The sequence below is a fragment of the Delphinus delphis genome, chromosome 4 (genome assembly GCF_949987515.2).
Source record: "Delphinus delphis chromosome 4, mDelDel1.2, whole genome shotgun sequence".
Lineage (NCBI taxonomy): Eukaryota > Metazoa > Chordata > Mammalia > Artiodactyla > Delphinidae > Delphinus > Delphinus delphis.
The window spans coordinates 70,722,344-70,742,974 of record NC_082686.1 but is presented as its reverse complement, the minus strand read 5'-3'; the positions used below and the strand labels follow the sequence as shown (position 1 = coordinate 70,742,974).

Below are 20,631 nucleotides of genomic sequence, written 5' to 3'. Positions count from 1 at the left end.
TGAAATGAGTCTTGGTTATTACATAGTACATATTAAAAATAGCTTAGTGTGTAGGGAAGTTTAAGAAGTATTTTTAATGTTTCTTTTATTATACAAAACTGTAGAAAATTTATAGTTTCCTAATAGAGTAAGTATTTTTAATACAAATGTTTGAATTGTTGGTATTGGCATAAAATGAGATGGATGAAACAACTAGATCTAGCAGAATGTAGGGTTCTGTTTTGCTTGGATCTTTTTTACCTTCTCCCTTTCCCTCTCCTTTTAAAGATAAAATATAGCTGTTTCTCAACAAACAGTTGCCATAAATTTGATGTCTTACCATTTCTAAATACCACTAATTTCTTGTTGTTACATTGTTTTAGAAGACTGGTGATGAGTATTTGGAATGGAGAATATGCTTAGATTCTGCTTTATTTGAGCAGGGCATTGGGCATATAGAGATGCCTGTTAACTTTGGCTTAAATATTTATAAATTATTTTTCTGTGGTTAAAAAACGATCACAGGTTTTTATTTAGTTGTCATATTGTGTAAAGTGATTTATCTTAGTCTGTAAATTCTCTTATTAAACATCTTTTATTGTTGCTAGCACTAATAAAAAAGGCCTTTTTGTCTAGTTGCCATTATTGTAAATGATACTCCTATTAGGATGTTTTGAATAGTAACAATTAAAAGTCAAAGAGCATAGTTTACAAAATATGCTTTATAGATGCAAGACGGTAGTTATACAAAGGTGTATCTGAAGGGGTTTCTGAGTGTAGAGTATCCCTAGATAAGAGCTAGATTTTGTTTCTAAATTAGAGATGAAGCAGTTTTTGCTTAGATCAAAACTATACTTTTGAAGGATGAGAAGCAATAGAAAAACTTCTGAGGAATGACAAATGGCAGATTGTTAAATCCATTTTGATCATGGGTTTCTTTGTAATACCAATTTGATCTTGAGGCTGATTGATACTTGTATTTCTAATGCTAATAGTTGTAAGGTGTAATTTCTCACTGACTACATACGTTAGAAATATTAATATCCAAATTAATGTAACTGGCATCCTCCAGACAGCAAGGAGTTTGTTGAAAATACTTTGAATCAGAAGTAATTTGTGAAATCTAGCTTTTTTTTTTTTTTTTTTTAATCTGTTTCAGGTTCCTTTGAGTACTTCTCTTTAGCCTATGAGTGAAGTTTCTTTATAGGTTGAATGGGTTCTGATACAAGGCAGGGTATTGATTTGGGAGAAGACTTTGAGCTGGAAATTACTCTTTTTATAGAAAAGAATGATGTTTAGATTCCTAAGCTTGCCAACTATAATCTGTTTTGACTCATTTAGTTAAAGTTTTACATTATTCAATAAATGTTGATGGAAAATAATATTACAGCCAAACTCAGTAAATAAAACAGAAAAGCAGTATCTTTAAGTGAGATATATTTTTTTCACACTTGAATGCAGATTCAGTTAAAGGTGATAAAGTGGCAGATCAATATTCATGTACATTCTGAAGGGGAAAGTAGGTGCTTTCAAGAATATTAGAGGATTATGGCACAAGCCTTCAAATCTGTTTTCACTTTAAAACTTACAGCCCTCTTTTCTTTGATACAGGTATATCTTTAGCATAGCTCCTACATTTATCAGCCGTATTTAGGATTATTTTTTTTTTGATTTCCAAGTGAAAATGGGAAAGTAAAGGAAAAAGAGAGATTTTCCTAAAGTAACTTGGTAAAGGTTTGAAGAAAGAATGGAAGAATTAAGGGGGTATATGTGAACCCATGAAAAAAGAACGAGGAGAAATTTACTGAGCTGTGAATAATAGGTAGAAGTGGAATTTAGGAATTGTGGAAGGTGTCTATGCATGCTGAAGGAGAAAAGGGATTCTGTGTCACACAGAATTCTCCCATGGTAGCCATGCGATGGTAGCCAACTAAGGATTGCTTTACCAAGCCAAGCAGTGGTGACAAGGGTGGCTTCAGAGTGGGTGGGTGAGAAGAGAATGAGTTCAACGAGTTCTTAGTGTCCAGGGCCTTTTCAAGACAGAGGTAGTACGGTATGGTAAAAAGTGCATTAAACGAGGTAAGTCTGTTTTCAAATCCCAGTTTACATGCTAGCTTTGTGACTTTGGGTAAACTCCAGTTTCTTCGTCTGTTAAATGGGGATATACTATTACTGTCTTGAGTGTTACTGTAAATATTAAGTGAAGTAACATATCAGTGTGCCCAGCATAGTGTCTTACATCTGGTAGATCCTCAACACATGTTAGTTGTCTTTCTTCTCCAGGTTATGATAATCTCTGAATTTTATAATATAGACTCAAACCTATTAATAAATTTGGAAAGACATTTTCCTTATTAATTGCATAGAATTCCCATAAAAAACTCAGTAAGCATTTTTAAGTTGAATTCCCATAATTTATAGAATTTTTAAGTTGAATTCCCATTTTAATTTATAGAATGCCCATAAAAAAACACAGTAAGCATTGTATAGTTGATTAAAAATGAGTAGTAGGGCTTCCCTGATGGCGCAGTGGTTGAGAGTCCGCCTGCTGATGCAGGGGACACAGGTTCGTGCCCCGGTCCGGGAGGATCCCACATGCCGCAGAGCGGCTGGGCCCGTGAGCCATGGCCGCTGAGCCTGCGCGTCCGGAGCCTGTGCTCCGCAACGGGAGAGGCCACAACAGTGAGAGGCCCGCGTACCGAAAAAAATTAAAAAAATGAGTAGTAATGCCCAACTTGTTCATATATTATGCTTCTGTTAACTTTGTCCTCTGAAAATATGAAAAAGCCCTGACTCAAAGCTTATTTACTCTATTTCAACTTATACAGATCTATAAAGCATAGTTTCTAATTGCTTGCACACAGTTGATTAGAAGCATTAAATTAGAAGGTCCAACAAGAAGAGTCAACTGTCTTTTCTGGAAGGCAGGAGAAAGTGATGGCTGATAATTTATATTCTCTTTAAGTACCGCATTGCCATTAGGCTTAAATGACTAGGGATTTCTTAATCGGCTGCAATTTGGATTACTTTTACACAGCTGAACCAAACATTTTTCGGTACGAAAGGTGGGGGTGGGGGTGTGTGTGGGAGAGGGAGAATTGAATGGAGCAGAAAGCTGAATGTGGTCCCCTCAATATTCCTTTTACTATACCTTCTAGCTTCTCTGGCAGAGGGATGGAGATGAGGGAAGAACAAAACTTGGAAGGGGGAAAAGAATGCAGCATTTGAAATAATCTGCTAAAGGGGGCTTTCAGAGAAATTGGCCTGAAGTGGGCCCCTTCCTTCCCTCCCTCTCTTACTAAGTTCTAGTTTTTAGCAGTCTCTGTTCTGGGTAACTCCAGAAGGAGTGCCATCTTACCTTTAGCTGAATTAGTTCTAGAACATCATTGTCCGCCCTGTCTTGGATCATAACAGCTCTGCGGTTTTATATTCTTTGTCAGCTGCCCAAGCTTCCTTCAGTTGGAGAATAATGGGTCATTTACAAGGAGCTCAGGGCGGCTTATTGCTTATTACTCCACCTAGTCCTGCTTTTTCCCCATTTGACAGAGGCTCCTGGGAATGCAGATTAGTTGTTTATTTTGTTTTTTCTTCCAGAGCAGCCTTTCACATAAGTGACATGACTTAAGCATTCTTTCTTTCTTTCTCTCTCCTGTGTAATATTCCTGACACCTGAATTTCCATTAATTGTATAGACATTTGGGTCAAAAAACAGTTGGCTTTTTGAAGGTTTAGCAGGAAGAGACATTTAAATATTCACATGTTAGTGCAGATTGATAACATCAGTTTCCTTTCTTTACACTCAGCTTATCCTTCCTGAAAATATTGAAATTAGAGAAGGAAAATAGCCTGTGTTAACTTTTGAGCATGGGACCTTTTGCTGTATTTGGGTTTTTGAATGTGCAGAGAAGCACATAAGAGCTTTGACATAGATCATGTAGGAGTTACAAGGGGGAAAGTTAAAGATAGTAAGTGCATATAAGAGAGCTTCAAGGACAATAAAAAACATACTTTTCTTTATCATTTTTCTTAGGGTAGCTTTGTCCTTCTCCCATTTACCATGGGCTTAGTGAAATTAACTTTTTTTGTTCGAGAGCCTTGTTTATTTCCTGTCCAGCTTACTCTGCCCAGACGCTGGTTGAGGTGTGTGATACAAGTGGGGCTTACTTTTTTGTCTATGTATCTTCTTCTTGATTTTTTTTTCCCACTTAATATATCTTGGAAAACTTTTTACCCAGCACATATAACTACCTCATTCACTTTAATGACTGTGTGTATTCCAGTGTATGGTTGAACCATAATTAATTTAACAAGTCTTCTATTACTGGATGCTTAGGTTGTTTCCAGTCTTTTTCCATTATAAGGTCGCACCAGACATCCTTGTACATACATCTTTGGTTAATTTTTATGACTAAGCACATACATAGGATTGTATATACTCCTGGCAGTGAGGTTGCTGGCTCAGTGGTACATACAGTTTTCATTCTGGCAGATTTTCCAAAACTAACTTTAAAACCTTGTCAAAGCAGTGTTCATTGATATTGAAATCTGTGTTGAAATCTTTGTATTTTCTGGTATTTAAGGGAAATTGTCTCAAGAACAGTTTTTAGGCTAGCCAGTAATTTGAAATATATGGCTTAATTTGGGGTCATAGGAATAAGAAACCATATGTAACGAAGAGCAATTCCTTTTTCTGTATATATGGCCTGTTTTCAAGAAAATTTTTGAGGAGGTCAAGTTTGCCTTCATTAACAGTATTTCCACTTCCTGTTTTATTTACTACCTGTATATTGAGGTGTGGTATCTTCCTGTTCCAAATCCCTCATTCTGGCACTTTTTTGCAAACCTGCGTTTTTCCCCCCAGATATTCTCTCTCTCCAAAGTACTTTGACTTCCTCAGTACTTACTGTTTCACCCTGATGTTAGAGATAAGGTTAGTTAAAAAAAAATTATGTTTTTATGTTTATTTTAATAGGCATATTACATATTAACACAGTATTATAGGTATAGTTTTAAATAGTATACATGTATTAGGATATGATAAATTTTAAAAAATTGATGAGGTGCATGACAAAAAACATTGGAGATGAGGACCACTACTTTAGGGAAATATAGACCTTGCATTGGGTTAGTAAGCCAGTTTCAACTTCAGCTAATTTTTTAAAAAAAGTTCTGTCCTAGGTCAGTTTGTCTAATGTCTTTTATTAATGTCTTCTTTTAATAACTACTTCTTTTACTTCTCCCGTATTCTTTAAAAACTCCCAAGGGTGTGGGTTGTTTTTTTTTTTTTAATAATGATGTATGTGGCAATAGCAGATGTCACAGCGATAAAGGGTGGCTTTGTGTATATATACGTCCCTTTTAAGTTGGGGGCTTTCCAAATCCTTTAGGAAAACAATAAACAGATTAGAAGAATATAATTGATTTGGTAAGGATTTCCAAAGAAATAAGCAAATTTTAACCCTAAGAGACTTAAATTTCACTTAGTTGTGGGATCGTTTATTCTCTAGAAATGTGATAAATAGAATATTTGAAGAGGACAGTTATTTGGTGATATGTTTTAAATGTTTGTCCTTTAGACTACTTAAAGATTTTGGAAAGAGAAATTAGATTCTTGTTCCTTTGTCCCATATGTATTCTGGACTTAACCATACTACCTGGTACCAGGGAAGACAAAGTTAGCAAGTATGAATTATATTTTTATTTACTTTGCTGTTTATATGAGCTGTTTTTTGAGCTGTACATTTAAGTAAAGTTTTCTCCCTAGATGATAACCTTAGTAAATGAAAGAGTATTTAAATTTCAGTAGTGTATTTGAATTTAACTGATCATTTATTTTACCTCTGAAAGCTATGATCAAAGTAGTAACCATTACTACCTGATTGATTTGGGAAAGAGGTGACTAAACTGAAACATAGTTAATGCATTTACTAATTGTGGTCCCATCATGTTGGGGGAGTGTGTGTGTTTATTTTGCACAATCTGATAAAAAACAAATAGTACCAATGTTCTGACATTCTTTGAGATGAAGTTTCTTTGGATTTCATGATTATTGTTATGCTAGTTCCTCAAGTAACACAATGGAGTGCGAATTTACAGCAATGAAAGTTAGAAGATTTAATATTGCCTGTTTTTTCTATAATAATGGAAAAAATAAGATAATGTAATAAGATAATGTAATTATTTAATAGTGTCTAGTTCTTATCATGACCTCTTAAATTTATTTAATCATGTGCAACTATTTAAGAATATATTAGTAATGAAAATACTGCTTTTTCCATTTTAACAAATTTAAAAGCATTTGAAAGAATAAAATTTTATTATAGAAAGTTTTCAAATTAGAGATAAATGTAAATATGAAAAAAGCCTGGTAATTTCACCACCCAGTGGTAATATTAATATTGTTAGCATTTTCAATAAACCTGTGTACAAACACATATTTATACACACATTTCCCTTAATATCAGGCTTTTTACCCAACTTTTCAAGTATTTTTCAAGAATAATTTTTGACTGTATGGATATTTTTTGAATTCCAACAGACTTTAACTTTTTACTGAAGCATAAATTCAGTAAATTTGAATTTATTTATTCTGGCAGAAATGTATGCATATCACAGAGATATACATCTTAAAATTTTACAAAGTGAGCACACCTGTGCAATCAGCATTCAACTCAGGAAAAACATTGTCAGTTCCCAGACCAGGCGCCTTTTCCTACCTCCTATCAACAGCCTCTTCACCCAAGGATAGCCATTTTTCTGATTCTGTTTTTAAGAAAAACATTGAGATATAATTTATATACAATAAAATTCACCCATCCTAAGTGTATGATTCAATGATTTTTAGTAAGTTTACTGTAGTCTAGTTTTAAAACATATGTATGAATATAATTTAACCAGTTTCATTTTGTTGAATATGCAGTGTAATTCCAGTTTTTCACTATTGAAGTACTGCTATAGTGATTTTCCATGCATATCTTTATATGTACTTCTGATTTCATCAGGATAGGTTCCTAAAAGTAAAGTCACCAGTTCAAAGAAAATGTGCATTTTTATGGCTTTTGATACATGGTACCAAATTACCTTTGAAAACAGTTGAACTAATATACTCCCACTGTCAGTAGATGAGTGTCTTTTTTTTTCCCCCTGCCACCTCAACGTCAGGTGTATTTTTTTTTTTTTTTTTTTTTTTTTTGGTGGTACATGGGCCTCTCACTGCTGTGCTCTCCCGCTGCGGAGCACAGGCTCCGGACGCGCAGGCTCAGCGGCCATGGCTCATGGGCCCAGCCGCTCTGCGGCATGTGGGATCCTCCCAGTCCGGGGCATGAACCCGTATCCCCTGCATCGGTAGGCGGACTCTCAACCACTGCGCCACCAGGGAAGCCCGAGGTGTATTTTTTAAGAGTTATTATCAGTTTGGTGGATAAAATATGGTTTTAATGTTCATTTCTTTAATTACTACTGTAAGTGAATATTATTTTATATAGTTAGTGACTATTTCTAATTTTTCTTTATGATTTGCCTGATACTGTTCTCTCAGTTTATTTCTTAATGTTATTTCTTTTTATTTTTAAAATATTTCAGTATATTAAAGGATGTGGATCTTTCTGGTGTTACGAATACTTTCCCCCAATTTGCTTTATGTCATGCTCATTTTTCATAATGAAATAGATTAGGATTTTGTGTCTTAATGTCAAAAACAAAAATTTGTGTTTTACTCTACCAGCCTTTGGAAATTTATCGTGGTAATTTTTAAATTGGAGGCAATATTGAATTATATGAATAAAACATTTTTATTAAAGTGTGTACCTTTCATAATTTGAAATTTAAAAAATTCAGGTAGACATATAAAACTAATTTATTATGCTTTGTTGCCAAACTTGGTCTTTCTAGGCATTTATACTTAAGCATGAACATTGACGACAAACTGGAAGGATTATTTCTTAAATGTGGCGGCATAGACGAAATGCAGTCTTCCAGGGCAATGGTTGGAATGGGTGGAGTGTCTGGCCAGTCTACTGTGTCTGGAGAGCTGCAGGAGTCAGTTCTTCAAGATCGGAGTATGCCTCACCAGGAGATCCTTGCTGCAGATGAAGTGTTACAAGAAAGTGAAATGAGACAACAGGATATGATATCACATGATGAACTCATGGTCCATGAGGAGACAGTGAAAAATGATGAAGAGCAGATGGAGACACATGAAAGACTTCCTCAAGGACTACAGTATGCACTTAATGTCCCTGTAAGTAATTCCTTTATAAGATACTAAACTTACAGTTAGAAACATAATTAATTTTGTATTAAGTGATACAAGTCATTGAAGAAATTTCAGAAAGTGTTTAAAGGCTGAATATAAATAGTTCAAATGGCCATTATTAAATAGATATACTAAATATTGGTTAAAAATCATAGCTGAAAAGGCAAAATTAAGTTTTGATATTACATACATTTCAGAAACTTATCTTTTCTGGATAACATTTATCTATTTATCAGGGTTACTGTGTATTGAATTTTTGTGTGTGTGTATTAAATTTTAAGTGCTTAATTTTAAAAGATACTTTGTTTCAACTTCTGGATTTCTCCTTAAAGAGTAGAAGGATTGAATCTGGAGCACAGCTAGAAAAAGATTGTACACTTCAGAGTTTTTCCTTCAAATCCTGTAACTCTTGGCAGTTCCTGCCATCTTTATTTTTTTCATTATCTGTAAAAAGGATATCAGCTCTTCAGTCTGTTTACCCTGGATGTCATAGGTCATCACCTAAGGTACTCCTTTGTAGGCACCCATAACTTTTTTTTTTCAATTCAAACGAACATTTATTGGGCCCACATTAAACGGGACATGGTGAAGAGATTACGAGATGTCCCTTTTCTGTCTGTGTACAATTTCTGCCACTCTTTCCTCAAGTGGGTACATCCTATGTCTCAGTCTTTGCAATTATTCAAGCACCTATAATGGAATGGTAGGCTTGTTCAGAGGCTCAGAATCTTTTTAGAAAGTTGTAGTTAGCAGAGTGATGGTCACAGCTAATGAGAACTGCTTCATTTTCTAACAAAAAAACAAAAATAGTGAGCTGGACTCGTTGCTTCCCATGAAGATGCTGGGCTCATCTGGTGCTTCAGTCACGGGCTCTTTGGAATAACCAGCAGTGACATCTTCATAATCTTTACTCCATAAGTTTTCTGTGTGAAGTGACTCATTATCAACTCTGGCCTTAGTGACTTCTTCCTCAGAGTTGAAGGTGTTTAATTCTACATTAGTAGGTAATGCGAAAGTCTGTGTGTTCTCCAAATACAAGTCAATGGTTGTTTCTGTATCTTGGTCACTGGTCAAGTGTAGTAGGACAGTGGTTGACTGACTGTAGGTCAGTGATGAATTCTGGGAGTAGTGTGGGGTAAGTCACAGCCAGGGCAAACCAGGCAGAGAGGAGCAGGGCCTTCCTGAGCATGGTGCTGATGCTGGCGGGGAGTGTGGGAGGCTTACGAAGGTAAGGAGGCTGAGTGTTTTTCTTTGCCTTCTTGTATCTTTATTTTTACCTGATGACCAGCAAAACTACAACTGTAATGTAATCCTCTTCTATTGTTTATGTGATATTAAACCTGGATCCTTTCAGTACTTCTGATATACTGTGCTTTTTCTTTTGCTTTAGGACCTTTGTGTATCCTACTTGTAATATTCCCCTCAGTCATAGCCCCTCCCTGTTTTTTAACCTAGTTAAAACTTCATCATTGGGCTTCCCTGGTGGCGCAGTGGTTGAGAGTCCGCCTGCTGATGCAGGGGACACGGGTTCGTGCCCCGGTCTGGGAAGATCCCACATGCTGCAGAGCGGCTGGGCCCGTGAGCCGTGGCTGCTGAGCCTGCGCGTCCAGAGCCTGTGCTCCACAACGGGAGAGGCCACAATAGTGAGAGGTCCGCGTATGGAAAAAAAAACCAACAAAAAAACTTCATCATCATCAGCTTGCCACTTCTCTCTGGTCTAGGTGTAGTTCCTGCAATAGGGACTTGTTCACTGTCTGTCTCTCTGATAGATTGTAGGCTCTATCTATGTATGACAGCATGAATTTTGTCTTATTTTCTATTATGTCCCAGGTGTTGGCACATGGTGTGAATGAATGGATAACTACTTACAGTTGTGTTCTAATACATGTGCTCACGAACTTTTACCTAGTCCATTGCAGTAGCCTTTTCCTTTTTCAGCCTGTTGATGGTGATGGATTACATTAATTAATTTTTAAATGTTGAATCAGCCTTGCATACCTGGAAGAAATTCCACTTTGTTGTGGCTTATAATTCTTTTTACACATTGTTTGATTCAGATTACTGATAGCTGTTGAGGATTTTTGCATCTATGTTCATGAGATAGATTGGTCTAGTTTTCTTTTTGTGCGATATCTTTGTCTGGTTTGGATATTAGAATAATCCTGGCCTCATAGAATGAGTTAGGAGTATTCCCTCTGCTTTGGTCTTCTGGGAGAGTGTAGAGAATTGGTATAATTTCTTCCTTGAATGTTTGGTGGAGTTCACCAGTGAATCCATAGGGCCTGGTACTTTCTTTTTTGGAAGGTTATTAATTACTGATTCAATTTCTTTAATAGCTATAGACCTATTCAGATTGTCTGTTTCTTCTTGTGTGAGTTTTGACAGATTGTGTCTTCTGAGGAATTGGTTCAGTTCATCTAGGTTATCAAATTTGTGGGCATAGAGTTGTTCATAGTATTCCTTTATTATCCTTTTAATGTCTATGGTGTCTGTAGTGATGTCCCCACTTTCATTTCTGATATCAGTAATTTATATCTTCTTTTTTTCTTAGCCTGGCTAGAGGCTTGCTGCCTTTTTTTTTAAAAAAGGATCTTAACAGTTTTTAAGCATAAGGTATTACATACAGTATCAGCATACAGTTAACTATACTCACATTGTTGTACAGTAGATCTCTGCAACTACTGTACAACTGTTGCATCTTGTAAAGCTGAATCTCTATGCCTACTGAACACCAATTACCCATTTTTACCTCCCCCCAGTAAAGACTTACTAATTTTATAGAGAACTAGCTTTTGATTTTTTCTCTTGATATCCAGTTTTCAGTTTCATTGATTTCTGCTCTGAGTTTTATGATTTCTTCTGTGGATTTAATTTGCCATCTGCCCTTCCAGTTTTCAGTGGTGGAAGTTTAGGTGATTGATTTAGATCTTTTCTGATATATAGAAATGGCATTCTCATATAGCATTCAATGATATAAATTTCTCTCTAAGTACTGCTTTCAGTGTCCCTCACATTTTGATAAGTTGTATTTTTATTTTCATTTAGTTCATTTTATCTTTTAATTTCTTCTGAGACTTCTTTGATTCATGTGTTATTTGGAAGTATGTTGTTTAATATCCAAGCATTTGGGGATTTTCCAACTATTTTTCTGTTACTGATTTCTAGTTTAGTTCTGTTGTGGTCTGAGAGTGTTTATTATATGATTTTCTGTTCTTTTACATTTGGGAAGTTGTGTTTTATGGCCCTGAATGTCATCTGTCTTGGTGAATACTCCATGTGAGATTGAGAAGAATTAGTGTTTTGCTGTTGTTGGATAAAGTAGTCTATTGATTGCAATAGCTTTTTTTAAAAAATAAATTTATTATTTATTTTTGGCTGTATTGGGTCTTCATTGCTGCACATGGGCTTTCTCTAGGTGCGGTGAGCAGGGGCTACTCTTCATTGTGGTGTGCAAGCTTCTCATTGCGGTGGCTTCTCTTGTTGCAGAACACAAGCTCTAGGCACTCGGGCTCAGTAGTTGTGGCTCTAGAGTGCAGGCTCAGTAGTTGTAGCGCATGGGCTTAGGTGCTCCGTGGCATGTGGGATCTTTCCAGACCAGGGCTCAAACCCGTGTCCCCTAGCATTCGCAGGCAGATTCTTAACCACTGCACCACCAGGGAAGTTCCACAAAAGCTTTCTTATTGGACTGATTGTAGCCTGACCCTTATCCAGTCTGTATTTCAGATGGTTCCTATAGTGATCTTTCCAAAACGATTTTTATTCTTATCACTCCCCTACCAAAACTTTTTCAGAGGTTTCTTATTGCTAAACAGCTGAAATGTGTTTTGCTTGGGCTGAAAGGGCCTGTGATCAGGTCTCTTCTTATCTTATCCAGCCCCTGTGTACAGTGCTTCAAGCCCCTCTCCCCGCTTCATATTTTAAGTACACTGAAATTACATTAGTTGCCCAGGTCCAATATGATTTTTTCTGTTACTTCTGTACATGTTGTATATACCTGTAATACTCTTTGTTTGGCAGTCTACTGTTTTTCACTTCTCAAAACTTTCTTTTGTGTAATTTTCATTATAGTAACTAACTTATTTTTCATTTCTTGGCTTGCAGGACCCTGAGGTCTCTTTTCTGGAACCTGTATTTTAACTTTGTGTTCTCAGTAACTGGGCTGTGGTAGGCAGTCAGATATTTTTTGAGTGAAAGAAATTTTTTTTAATTGAGAAAAAGTTTAAATTGAAATGCTGTGAGATCCTAAGTTTATAGTTTAGAGTTTTGACAACTGCATAAACTTGTATAACCCACAAGGCATCAAGGTACAGAATATTTTCATCATCCTAGAAAGTTTGTGTTTCTTCCTGGTCAGTTCACTCCACAACAGTTGTTGTGGGTTTTTTCCCCCCATCATAGATTAGTGTTGTCCTTTGAGAACTTTATGTGAATGGAATCATATGTAACTCTTGTGTCCAGCTTCTTTTTTTCTTTCCACTATAGAATATCAATTTTATTTGAAAAAATTCTAATATAGAACTAAATAGGGACTTCCCTGGTGGCACAGTGGTTAAGAATCCGCCTGCCAGTGCAGGGGACACAAGTTTGAGCCCTGGTCCCACATGCCGCAGAGCAACTAAGCCCGTGTGCCACAGCTACTGAGCCTGCGCTCTAGAGCCTGTGAGCCACAACTACTGAGCCCTCGTGCCACAACTGCTGAAGCTCATACTCCTAGAGCCCATGCTCCGCAACAAGAGAAGCCACCGCAATGAAAAGCCCTTGCACCGCGACAAAGAGTAGCCCCCAGTCGCCGCAACTAGAGAAAGCCTCTGCACAGCAACGAAGAAAATAAATAAATAAAAATTTTTAAAAAGAACTAAATAGCTGAAACATCAGTATTTTTCACCTAGTTTTTACTTACTAATTGAAAAGTAACTGAAACAATGTAAAATAATAATTGCTTTTCCTGTGGATAAGTATATTAAAAAGTAACATTCATCTTTACAAAGTGTGCATTCCTATTGTGTTATAGTATAATACCACAAGTTAGAGATTGATTGAGGGTTTCATTTCTCAGGTGTTGGTACTGAACACCTCAAAGCAGTAGTCTATTGTGATGTATTTTAAATTAATTTTCAGTTGCATTAGAAAGAGAATGATGGCTTGGTTATTTAGTTGTCACACTAATGAAGTAGGTATTTTAAAATTTCTTCTCCAGCTTCTTTTGCTCAGCATAGTGTTTTTGCAGTTTTTCATGTTGGTTGGGTGTATAAGTAGTTCATCCCTTTTCATTGTTGATTAACATTCTGTTGTTTTATTATCCTAAATTTTTGTTTATTTATTTCCTTCTTTATGGTTATTTATTATCTCTAGTTTTCAACCTTTATGGATAAAGCTGCTATGAACATTGTTGTGCAAGTCTGTTTTCACTTCTTTTGGGTACATTTTTTTTTTTTTTTTTTTTTTGGTGGTATGCGGGCCTCTCACTGCCGCGGCCCCTCCCGTTGCAGAGCACAGGCTCCGGACGCGCAGGCCCAGCGGCCATGGCCCACGGGCCCAGCCGCTCCGCGGCACGCGGGATCCTCCCGGACCGGGGCACGAACCCGCGCCCCCCGCATCAGCAGGCGGACTCCCAACCACCGCGCCACCAGGGAAGCCCTTGGGTACATTTTTATAGAAGTTAAACTATTTCTCTTCTGTTTTCATTTTGTTTCATTTAGTGTCTATCTTTGCATTAGTATTACTCTTTTATTTTAAATTAATTTTTGTTGGAGTATAGTTGGTTTACAATGTTATGTTAGCTTCTACTGCACAGCAAAATGAATCAGTCATACGTATACATATATCCCCTCCCTTTTGGATTTCCCTCCTGCATCAGTATTGCTCTTGATAGCTGTATTTTTTTTTAATATAAATTTATTTATTTGTTTGTTTATGGCTGTGTTGGGTCTTTGTTGCTGTGTGTTCAAAAAATTTTCAATGTGTAATTGTTCATAACTAGTATATAGAAATGCAGTTGATTCTTTTTATATTGACCATGTATTCTGTGATCATGTTATATGTACCTGTTAGTTCTAGTAAGATTCCTTAGGTTTATTCACAGTCCCTATTATCCATAAATTTTACATCTTCCTTTCCAATCTAACTTCTTTTTTCTTCCTTATTGTATTGAATAGGCCTCCAGTACAGTGTTGAATAGAAGCGGTAAAAGTAGACATCTTTGCTTTTTTCCTGATCTTTAGGGGACTGCATTCAGCTTTTCACCATTAAGAATTATTTTAGCTATAGATTTTTCTTAGGTGATCTTTATTTATTAGGTGGAAGAAGTTTTCTTTCTAGTTTGTTGAAATTTTTTAAAACTATGAATGGATGTATAACTTCATCAATATTTTTTTCTGCATCTGTTAGATGATTATATGATTCTCCCCCTTTTTTAAAAATAAATTTATTTATTTTTGGCTGCGTTGAGTCTTCGTTGCTGCACGCGGGCTTTCTCTAGTTGCGCCAAGCGGGGGCTACTCTTCATTGCAGTGTGCGGGCTTCTCCTTGCGGTGGCCTCTCTTGTTGCAGAGCACGGGCTCTAGAGCGCAGGCTCAGTAGTTGTGGCGCACGGGCGTAGTTCCTCTGCGGCATGTGGGATTTTCCTGGACCAGGGCTTGAACCCTTGTCCCCTGCACTGGCAGGCGGATTCCCAACCACTGCGCCACCAGGGAAGTCCCTCCTCCCTTTTCTTAATATAGTGAATTTATTGATTGATTTTCAAATGTTAAATCAACTCTGCATTCCTGGGATAAACCACACTTGGTCATGATGTGTCATCTTTTTTATAAGTTGCTGGATTCAGTTTACTAATTTTTTTAAAAGAATTTTTTTGTGTATGTTTCTGAGGGATACTAGTTTTCTTGCAGTCTTTGTTTTAAGTATACTGGCCACATTAAAAATGGGGTAGGAAATAGTTCCTTCTCTGTTTTCTGTAAGGGTTTGTGTAAGATTGGTATTATTTCTATCATACATATTTAGTAGACTTCACCAATAAAGCTAATTTTTGGCTGAGTTTTCTTTGTGGGAAAGTTTTTACTTCCAAATATAATTTTTAAAACATGTAAGGCTACTCAGATTTTAAATTTTATTCTTTTTTTTTTTTTGCGGTACGCGGGCCGCTCACTGTTGTGGCCTCTCCCGTTGCGGAGCACAGGCTCCGGACGCACAGGCTCAGCGGCCATGGCTCACGGGCCCAGCCGCTCCGCGGCATGTGGGATCCTCCCGGACCGGGGCACGAACCCTTGTCCCCTGCATCGGCAGGCGGACTCTCAACCACTGCGCCACCAGGGAAGCCCTTAAATTTTATTCTTGATTTAGTTTTGATAAATTATATTTTTCAAGGGATTTGTTCATTCTTTTATTTTTTAATTGAACAAAAATATTTATAATATTTTCTTAATTCTTTTATTGTCTAAAGGATTTGTAATAATTTCTTTTTTCACATTCCTGATAGTGCTAATTGTCTTTTTCTTGATTAATCTGGGTAGAGGTTTATCAGTTTTACTGGTCTCTTCAAACATTAAGGTTTGGTTTTATTGAGCTCACTATCGTTCATTTGAACTTTCTTTCATCTTTACTCTCATTTATTTCTTTCCTTCTGCTTACTTTATTTTTGATTTGCTCTTCTTTTCGTAGCTTCTTAAAGTAGAAGTTTAGATGACTGTTTTAGACCTTTCTTTGTATACATGTAGGTGTGTGTAACTACCATGACTCTCAGGATACAGAGCATCATACCAAAGATCTTCCTGATGCTACCCCTCTGTAGTCACACCTCTTCTTGTTACCCCCACCATTCCTAACCCCTGGCTATCCTACCCTAATCTGTTTTCCATCTATAAAACTTTGTCATATTGAGAATATTATATCATGGAATCATATAGTATGTGACCTTTTGAGACTGACTTTTTTCACTTAATGCCCTTGAGAGCCATCTGAGTTGTTGTATATATCAATTCTTTGTTCTTTTTAATTATATAGTAGTATTCCATGGTATGGTTGTACCACAGTTTAAACATTCACTTATTGAGAGACATTTTAATTGTTTCCATGTTTTGGCTATTACAAATAAAGCTGCTGTGAACATTCGTGTGTAGGTTTTTTGTGAATGTAGGTGTACATATCTCCAGGATAAATACCCTATCATACCCCTGCCACTGGATATAATCACTCCTAACATTTTGGTGTATGTTCTTCAGTGCTTCTTTGATATGCCTACCATGCATAGGGTCATGTTGCTTTTTATCTATTCTTTCCATTTACCAGCATGGTTTGCACTTTTCTCAACTCCTTACTCTTCTAATACTTCTTAAATACCTGCTAGGTATTCCAAATTTTGGATAGTCCATAATTGAGTCCTGTTACTCCTAATAGATGATGATAAATTTGAGTCCCTTGTGAGAATGAATCAATGAAAAGTTGTCTCATACTGTATACCAAATGGCAGAATTTAGGATTTGTATAATATTACTTTATAGTAGTACATAACAGGCATGAGACATTTTGTCCCTTACTTACTACTTACGCATTCCTGCTGATAAGGCAAAGTGGTGAAGGGCAGGTCTTGGGATCATGAATATACATTTTTGAGTTAAATAGAGGGCATTGATGTAGAACAGTATGATCCAGGTCCCCCAGAATGTGAAAGCTTAAGCTACATGGCCTTTCATCCTTTCTAGATTGTGTGCTAAAAGTCTTTTAAAAATAGATATTGAACATATAAGTGTTTTTTCCTTTTATTTGCTCATTCACTTGGAAGTCACAAAGAACTTTATTTCATATTAACTTTTTTTTGTTAATTCAAAACAAAAAGTTGAGTTTTGTGTTTTCTTAAACTGTTAATAACAGTTTAGGTTCTGTAGCCTATGTAAACACCCTATTGTTTCGTGACAGTTGAAGTAAAAGTTTTCCATTTGTGGTAACTGCTGGTTTTCAGGATTTATCTTGACCTTACTACTCTAAATCAATCACCCAGCTTCAACTCTGTGGCTCTACATTTTCAACAGCAGTCTGAAGTCTGCAGGCCAACCTTTTTTAAAAAATATTTTATTTATTTATTTTTGGCTGAGTTAGGTCTTCGTTGCTGTGCACGGGCTTTCTCTAGTTTTGGCAAGTGGGGGCTACTGTTTGTTGCGGTGCGCAGACTTCTCATTGCGGTGGCTTCTCTTGTTGCGGAGCATGGGCTCTAGGCAGAGGGGCTTCAGTAGTTGCGGCAGTCGGGCTCAGTTGTTGTGGCTCGTGGGCTCTACAGCGCAGGCTCAGTAGTTGTGGCGCATGGGCTTAGTTGCTCCGTGGCATGTGGGATCTTCCTGGACCAGGGCTTAAACCCGTGTCCCCTGCATTGGCAGGTGGATTCTTAACCACGGCGCCACCAGGAAGTCCTGCAGGCCAACTTGTGAACGTCCGTAGTTTGCTCATTAGAACTTTGTTTTCAAAGATGTTAGAAATTTGAATTAAAATGAGCTAAAACTAATATTTCAGTTCCTCAGTTTCATTAGCCACATTTCAAGTGCTCAGTAGCCACATGTGGTTAATGGCTTCTGTATTAGCATAGATAAAGAATATTTCCATCATTGCTGGAAGCGTTATTGGATAGCACTGTGTTAGAAAGCTTCTCAACTCAAAAACTAAATCTATTTCAGAAACTTGAAAAAAAGTATTTGGCTTATCCTTTTAATTCTTACACCCATAGAAGAGGGATTGGGAACTTTATGGTCTATTGATATCAAGTATGTTGAAGAGTAAAGGACATGTTTGTATTGACAAAATAGAGCAAACTGTCATTCGTAACGATATATGCCACATTTGTTTTCTAGAGGGCTATTGGATTGTACTTGAACGAAAGGATTTTATAAATTAGGAGCTATAAAAAATCATGTTCTAGTCATTTGATGATATAATAAAGTGTAAGTTATTTCAGGTATTTATGACTCCTGAAAAAATATACTTCAGCGCTTGTGTAGCTTTTTAATTTTAGTCATGAATTTCTGTGCTGTAAAACAGCATAAATAAAATTGTAGACATCCTTTTATGCATTTAGTATTTATGATTATTTTGTTTAATGGTCTAGGAAACTCAAGACTTATTTAGCCCTTGCTTTAAGACCTCTCTTTTGTTTTTAGTTTTAAAATTGCCTTAAATCCTGTCACTAGTTTAAGGAGAATTGTATAGATATTTCCCCAAATACATGTTGCTCCAGTCAATAAAACTCCAATATGCTGTTGCTAGGAATTTGAGTATATGTCCTGTAATGAGTGACTTTTCCTCTCCTATTTAACAACAACAAAAATAATAATCATTTTATCCATGTCAGTGATTTTAAGATACTTAACTATTTTTGCCACATATTTTATACTCTGTTTTAGTTGCCAGATTGTATTACATTTATTGGTAACAAATGATCTTTCACAATCATCCTAGAAGGTGACAAGTCTGTGTGGCTCTATTTATTTGCTTAAATAGTCATTGGTATGATATGTTTCTTCCTCTCTTTCTGGCTAACTCCCAACTTGTTATCCCTGTGACATTGTATACTTTTTCAACAAAGTTATTTATTAGTTGTAGCCAGTTCTTATTACCATTGTATTTCTTTTAAATTCATTTGGGTGATTCAGAAGTAATTTTATGTTCCTTGCAGCTTGGGTCCTTGTCTTTTGAGGCGATTGCATTGGCTTTTATTGGGTCTGTATACTTAAAGAGGTACTCCCCCCGCCCACATTCAAATGCTTTTTACTTCAGCATACCCTTCGGCTGTCATTTTCAGAAACACATTTATTAATTGAGCTCATTTTAAAGAAAATATATGGTAATTTATATCAGTTCTCTAGGGTTTTTATTTTAAACAAGATTTTACTTGCTTGTATGGCACTTAGTGTCCTATTTGATAGGAATCAATATTTTAGCAGAAAACATGGAGTGAGTAATCTTGCTTTATAGTTTTTCCTGGTGATAGTCATATTATTGCTTATTGTTACTGATTTCAACTCACCTGGCAAGTCGATGAATCAAGGTATCTCCACTAGTAGGTTGTTTTAGAGAGCTAACCCAGAATGGTCTATTTTTCAGTATCCTCCAGTGCTCGTAAAGTTGTTGGACTCAATTTATCTTTTTCTTTTCCCCTTAGGTGGACATAAATTGTTAATAGAAGATTTCTTTTTAGATTCTTTAATAACATAGCCAGTCTCCTAACACTTTTCATATAGTTCTGTCTGATCTTTGATGTCTGATTGCTTGGTTTGGAATTGTGAGATAGTGGTACTGAATGAGAATTACACTCTTTCTTACATCAAGTAGTGCCCAGATTGTAAATCATTATAGACAAGGCTGTGATAGGGTCATTCTAGCTAGATCAGTCTCAGAGATGTCTACTTGGGGTTTTTTCATAATTGTATGATGAAGTTTATTATAAAAGGACTACATAGTCCTTATAAAAATTAAAATAGTATAGAAGAGAACAAAGAAAAAAGTAAAAGTTCCTTGTTTCCTACTCTGATTCCAAAGAGATAACCACTAATACTGATACCCTGGAAATTTTAAATTTATAACAAACGTACAGAATATGTGTTTGTATTTATTTCTATATAATGTGTTTTGTAAATATATATCTTATGAAAATATACATTTTGTTTTATACAAATTAGATGTTATTTTTATATACTTTTGAAATTTGCATTATTCATTTAATAACATTTTGTAGCAATTTCCATGTTATTGCATATAAAGCTTGCTTATTTATTTTAATGAATGATTAAATGACGTGCCTTATTTTATTCAACCGCTCCCCTATTGATGGATATTTGTTATTCCTAGATTTGTTTGAATGAAATAATGATGAAAGGATCATGCTTATATATAGAGATATCTGTATACACAAGCATGTTTCTTGTATCTATATGTCTACATATTTGTAAAGCTCTTTCTCTAGGTATATGTCTTTTTATTGAAATACAGCATTCATACAGAAAAGCACACAAATTGTAAGTCACGAATTTCCTCAAAAATGAACATACATGTGTAACCAATACATTAAGACATAGAACATTATCAGTATCCCAGAGGCCCTCCCCTTCTTGTATCCCTTTTAGTCACAACCCTCCTCTAATTCCTAAAGATAACCCCTACCCAAACACTTTTATCATGGTCAGTTAGCTTTACCTGACTTTGAATTCAGTATAAATAGAATCATGTACTATCTACTCTGATGTCTGATTTCTTTGTTTTACATTTTTTATGAGGTATGTCCATGTTATTGCATAGGTAGTTGTTTATTCTCATTTCTGTATAATTGTCAGTTGTGTGAATGTATCAGAATTTATTCATTCTAGTATATCTAATATAATAGCCGTCTTGTTTCAAGATGTTGGCTGTTCTGAAAAGTGCTC

At 36.0% G+C, this 20,631-nt stretch overlaps 1 protein-coding gene across 5 annotated transcripts in view; it reads left to right on the top strand.

Annotated features, from left to right (window-relative positions):
* Window positions 1-20,631, top strand: part of ZNF148 (zinc finger protein 148) — a 126,403-nt gene that overhangs the window by 41,237 nt on the left and 64,535 nt on the right. For all 5 annotated transcript variants that reach the window (XM_060010818.1, XM_060010814.1, XM_060010817.1 and 2 more), the window contains one exon: window positions 7,870-8,218. In XM_060010818.1, coding sequence (XP_059866801.1) covers window positions 7,886-8,218 — 333 coding nt within the window. In that variant the 5' untranslated portion in view covers window positions 7,870-7,885. The remainder of the gene's footprint in view (window positions 1-7,869; window positions 8,219-20,631) is intronic.